At 38.5% G+C, this 6,000-nt stretch overlaps 1 protein-coding gene across 1 annotated transcript in view; it reads left to right on the forward strand.

Moving 5' to 3' along the window:
- Positions 1-5,764, forward strand: part of GNB5 (G protein subunit beta 5) — a 75,830-nt gene extending 70,066 nt beyond the window's left edge. The window contains exon 11 of the mRNA XM_075345781.1: positions 639-5,764. Within this exon, the coding sequence (XP_075201896.1) occupies positions 639-650 (12 nt within the window). The 3' untranslated portion in view covers positions 651-5,764. The remainder of the gene's footprint in view (positions 1-638) is intronic.
- The last annotated feature ends 236 nt before the right edge of the window (positions 5,765-6,000 follow it).

Here is a 6,000-nt window from a genome sequence, read left to right on the forward strand (position 1 = left end):
CATTTTTTATCTTTTACTTTATATCTTCAATCTATTATAAACATAAAGGCAACAACAGCAGAAAGTAAAAAAAACTGACGCGTTTCTGGCCAATGATGCCCTTAAGGTTATTCACCAGAAACGCGTCAGTCTTAACTTTCTGTCATTAGCGTCTTTATGTTTTTAATGGATTGAAGAAATAAAGAAAAATACATTTATTTGTTTAAATATTTATCCTACTGGATGTGTCCTCCCTTTTTTTTTTCCTTTGGAAAAATGTCTCCTAGTCACGGCCAAACTGTCTCACATAACAGAAATGGAGAATATGACTGTAAGAGACTAATCAGTGACAGATTGTATGTGATTCTATACTCTGCCTACAGTTCTTCCTAGCAAAAGCAATCTACGGAAGATCATTCCTGATATGATGTGATCATTTCTGCAGATCATTAGCGTTCGGGAACTAACCTGCTGATGGTTGGTAGCTTTCAGTAAGACCATGCTACATTGAACCTGAACAGTAATATATTAGTGTAATTTCCCAGTAATGGTGCATACTTATTAGGGATCAGATGACGATTGCACATTATTACAGGGAATTCATTACATTTCACTTGACAATACTATTAGTAAATACATTTTTATCATTTTGTCCCCAGATCTGGGCTTGATCCGAGTGGTGAAAAATTGGGCTCTTGAACGACTCTTCAGTCCCTCTGTACTGGAACAGATGAAGCAGGGCACTGCGATGGATATACATTGTTTAGTAGCATATTACTGTCCTCAAAGTTTACAGGTACTACCAAAAATGGCCAGAGTTGGCTGCCTGTATATGTAGGTAGTCCATGTATTTAATTAAAGGTCAGACATTTTCCCTTACTGAGTCGAGTCCGATGATATCACAAAGTCTGATATACACTTGAAGACATATACTGACATCTACAATTACTGAGACCTCTTCCCATCCTGAGACCTCTAAGAGATGCTGGAGAGTTCCCATTATTCATGTAATACTGTATACCAATACTTTCCCATTGTGAATTTCTACCTTCGGAGTATTGGTTGCATCTATTGCAGTGAATAAACTATATGAAAGTATTTTTCATTGTATCTAGTTGGTTGCCTTGAATGCTACTGAATAAACTGTGTTACTCTGTTGGCCATTAGTAGGGAGTAGTTCCCTTTACAGTAACTGGCAGATATCACATTGGTATAAATAGAGATTTCCCATCCCTTTTAATTTTATTTAAAGACATTTTATCACATTTATGGCCACAAGCTGAACTGATGTTTTTTTTTTACTAGGGAGTAATAGCAACGGGGCATGGGCGGGCATATCATTGGTGCAACCTGTGCGACCGCACAGGGGCCCAAGAGCTAACCGGGCCCATTTCTACTCCCAAAACAGGTGGAATTGTGCATTTTGATGAGTTGTTGGACTGTAAAGGGCCCATATACTGTTTTTGCACAGGGGCCCTTTTCTGTCTGTGTCCACCAATGCAACAGAGGTAGATGGAGACATAAATCTCACCACTGCTAATATGACTGAAGAACCCAGTACACTGATACTACATTTCATTTGCAAAATGCACTTTTCGGCTTCTTCACACAATTCCAATCAATCTGACTGTAAAGATGAGTGACAGTAATCGTCATGGACAGCATGTAGCATTATGTAGCATATTCTTTTTTTATTTCGTGGACATTTACATAGCATTGAGGGAATATATACATAGAAACATAAGTATATATATATATATATATATATATATATATATATATATATATATATATATGCAGTGCCTTGAAAAATGATTTATCCCACGTGAATTGTTCCACATCTTTTCACATTGCACCAGCAATTTTAAATGGTGTTATATTTGGCTTTTATGTGATATACCAGCACAAAGTACCAAGTATTTGTAAAGTCTAAGGGAAATTACTACACTTTTTTTAACCATAAATCTGAAAATTGTGACGTACATTTGTATTCAGCTCCCCTGAGTTAATACTTGTCGGACCACCTTTCTTTGCAATTCCTGTTGCCAGTCTTTTGGAGTATGTCTACATCAGCTTTGCACATCTAGAGGCTGAAATTTTTGTCCATTTTTTTTTTAGCAAAATAGCTCTAGCTCAGTGAGATTGAAGAGCGTTTGTGACCAGCAATTTTCAAACTTGCCACATATTCTCAGTCAATGGGATTTAGTTCTGAATTTTGACTGAGCCAGTCACACACATGAATATGCTTTGCTTTAAACCATCCATTATAGCCCTGCCATTGTGTTTAGAGTTGTTGTCCTGCTTGAGAGTAAACCCCAGTCTCAAGTCTTTTGCAACCTCTAACAGTTTTCCGATCAGGATTGCCCTGTATTTCACTCCATAGGTCATCCCACCAACTTTAACCAGCTTCCCTGTTTCTGCTGAACAAAAATCTCCCCACAGCATGATGCTGCCACCACCATGTTAGACGTTGAGGATGGTGTTTTCAGGGTGATGTGCAGTATTAGTTTTCCATGACATATAGCATTTTGCATCTGACCACAGCATCTTCTTTTTCATGTTAGCTGTGTCCCTTATATGGCCTTTTGCAATTAACACTTCTTATGGCTTGCTTTCAAAAGTGTCTTGCTTCTTACCATTCTACCATAAAAGCCAGACTTGTGGAATATATGACTAATAGTTGGTGGAGATGATTCTCCCACCTGAGCTGTGGATCTCTGCAGCTCCTCCAGAGTGATGGGTCTCTTGGCTGCCTCTTTGGTTAGGGCTCTTCTTCTTGCTTGGGATGTCAGTTTAGGTGGATGGCCATGTCTTGATTTACCATACTCCTTTTTGGATGATGAATTGAACAGTGTGAGATGTTCAGAGTCTATTTTTATAACCTAACCCTGCTTTACTCTTCTCCAGAACTTTATCCCTGATCTGTCAGGTGTGTTCCTTGGTTTTCAAGAAATGGTTTGATCACTAATGTTCTCAACCACTGAGACCTTCACAGAACAGCTGTAATTATACTGAGAATAAAGTACAAATGGGTGGATTACATTTACCAATTAGGTGAATTTTGCAGGGAATTGGTCACCCTGGACTTTTTTTTGGGATTTCAGACTACGAGGGGCCGAGTACAAATGCACTTCAATTTATATCTAGTAATCAATCTTCACAAACACTTGCCACTTTGTGTTGGTATATCACATTAAATACCAATAAAATACACTTGTATGTGGGTGCAACATAACAAAAATGATGAATACTCTTTCAAGGTACTGTGTGTATATATATATATATATATATATATATATATATACACACACACACATACACACTATATTTACACACACTATATATTATTTATAGTGTTCCTGTAGATAGTCCATGTAACCGAATAAATACAGTTGGATCTTCTAACCTATATTTATTCACTTATATTCATATGTTTGCATGAAATGAGACTATAAGTAACATGGTGTCCTGTGGATCAACAGTAAATGCATGACACGGGCAGTACACTTTTTATGACACTGTTGGTTAATATCACAGCCACAGCCAGTATGCGTACAGTCATAGAGATAACATCAGGGGGATGTATGATTTCAGTTTTGAGTGATGATTGAGCTGAACATTAACATTAAAGACATTTTGTAATATATAAAGTATATTAGTCCATTTATTTTTCATCTGACTGAACACTAAAGGGTGCTTTACACGCTGCGACATCGCTTGCGATTGCTAGCGATGTCGAGCGCAATAGCACCCGCCCCCGTCGCTCGTGCGACATTTGGTGATCGCTGCCGTAGCAAACATTATCGCTACGGCAGCGTCACACGCACATACCTGGTCAGCGACGTCGCTGTGACCACCGAACAATCCCTCCCTCAAGGGGGAGGTGCGTTCGGCGTCACAGCAACGTCACCGCGACGTCAATAAGCGGCCGTCCAATAGAAGCGGAGGGGCGGAGATGAGCTGGACGTAACATCCCGCCCACCTCCTTCCTTCCGCATTGCCGGTGGACGCAGGTAAGGAGATATTTGTCGTTCCTGCGGTGTCACACATAGTGATATGTGCTGCTGCAGGAACGACGAACAACATCGTACCGGTGGCTGCAGCGATATTAAGGAAATGAACGACGTGTCAACGATCACTGTTTTGGAACGATTTTGTGATCGTTGATCATCGCTCATTAGTGTTACACGCTGCGATGTCGCTACCGGCGCCGGATGTGCGTCACTAAGGATGTGACCCTGAACATATATCGGTAGCGATGTCGCAGCGTGTAAAGTACCCCTAAGAGTTGAAACCACAGAACTCATTTCCATCATGGCATATTGTATACAGCGCTCCATTACATTCAGTGCTATAGTAAGGATGGTGCAATGTGAATACAGTAAAATACAAGTATCTGAAATATGTATAATAACTATATCACACTTTGTTAGTTAAGTTTACAGTATAGCAACCAATAGCATATTTGTTGATAAATTATCAAGCAATACCTAATAGCTACTCAGGCAGAAAGAACAACTATCATTCATGTTCCTGTGGTCAGAATCAGTATGCCTACCTGTCAATGGGCGACAAGTTCAATATACAGCGCCTCGTCAGCCAAATAGTAGAACGTCTGCATGCACTCATGATTGTTCCTGATCTGTTAGACGGACTAGTGGTTCATTTGCGGGGGCAGCAGTTAGTTCTCCAGTGCTGATCTTCCTGCTGTAAGTAAATCCACTGCTACCATTTTGCAGTCTATAGGGGCCATGTGGAAGAGTTAATTCAGCCGGTTACTCATATACATACAGGTATAGATAGACTTCTCTGATCTCTGTTGTTACTCTCCATGTCTGTCACTCATGTACATTACTGCCATATTCCCATGTTTCGTATGACTACTTCGATAATCTATAAGACAATGGTATTCCTTTAGTAAACTGTGGAAATACCTATATGACAACCCATATTTATTCCCTTGAAAATAGCAATGTAAAAATGTAGAATTCTTAGGAATAAGCTATTGGATCACAGAAAATCAAGGTATCATTTTATAACTTTCCATGACCCATATAGAGGGCGTAGGAGGATTGACCCTACTTACAGATTCTCTTTAAAGATGTTAAGATGTCCAAAACAGTAGCACTTAGCTTTAATACGCACCGCCTACACATATTAGAGTAGATATATCATAGCATGACACGCAGTATCAGATGTCATAACGACAATTTAAAGTGTAACCTTTTCATTTTTATTTCATAAATCAATAACACGCATAAAAATAATCAACTTTCTAATACTTCTTATCAGACAAATTTGCTTCTTTCTCTCCCAGAATTGATCAGTCATTATCAACATTCTCAGTTCTGAGGTTAAATCTGTATTCAGACTTCCCCATTACTGAGATAGCAGAAGAGGGAGGAGGGGCGGAGCTCTTCCTCTAGATCCTCCCTCTTCCTCTAGCTCCTCCCTCTTCCTGTAACCCATTATCATAGGAGATCTCAGTTACTGGTGAGATGCTATCAGTAATTGGAAAGAAGCAAATTTGTCTGCTAAGATATATTACAATGTTGCTTATTTTCATTCGCACTATTGATTTTTTAAATAAAAATTAAAATGACAGATATGCTTTAAGTGTGAATCTATCAAACTTTGCATTACAAAGTACAAAATACCCCTTTACTGCATCTACTTACAAACTAGTTCTAAGAAAATGTCTATTTAAGTGCCAGGAATGTCTACACTGATGATAGTGAAATGATACAGTCATATGGAAAAGTTTGGGCACCCCTATTAATGTTAACCTTTTTTCTTTATAACAATTTGGGTTTTTGCAACAGCTATTTCAGTTTCATATATCTAATAACTGATGGGATGAGTAATATTTCTGGATTAAAATGAGGTTTATTGTACTAACATAAAATGTGCAATCCGCATTTAAACAAATTTGACAGATGCAAAAGTATGGGCACCATTATCAATTTCTTGATTTGAACACTCCTACATACTTTTTACTGACTTACTAAAGCACTAAATTGG

The sequence above is a fragment of the Anomaloglossus baeobatrachus genome, chromosome 4 (assembly GCF_048569485.1).
Source record: "Anomaloglossus baeobatrachus isolate aAnoBae1 chromosome 4, aAnoBae1.hap1, whole genome shotgun sequence".
Lineage (NCBI taxonomy): Eukaryota > Metazoa > Chordata > Amphibia > Anura > Aromobatidae > Anomaloglossus > Anomaloglossus baeobatrachus.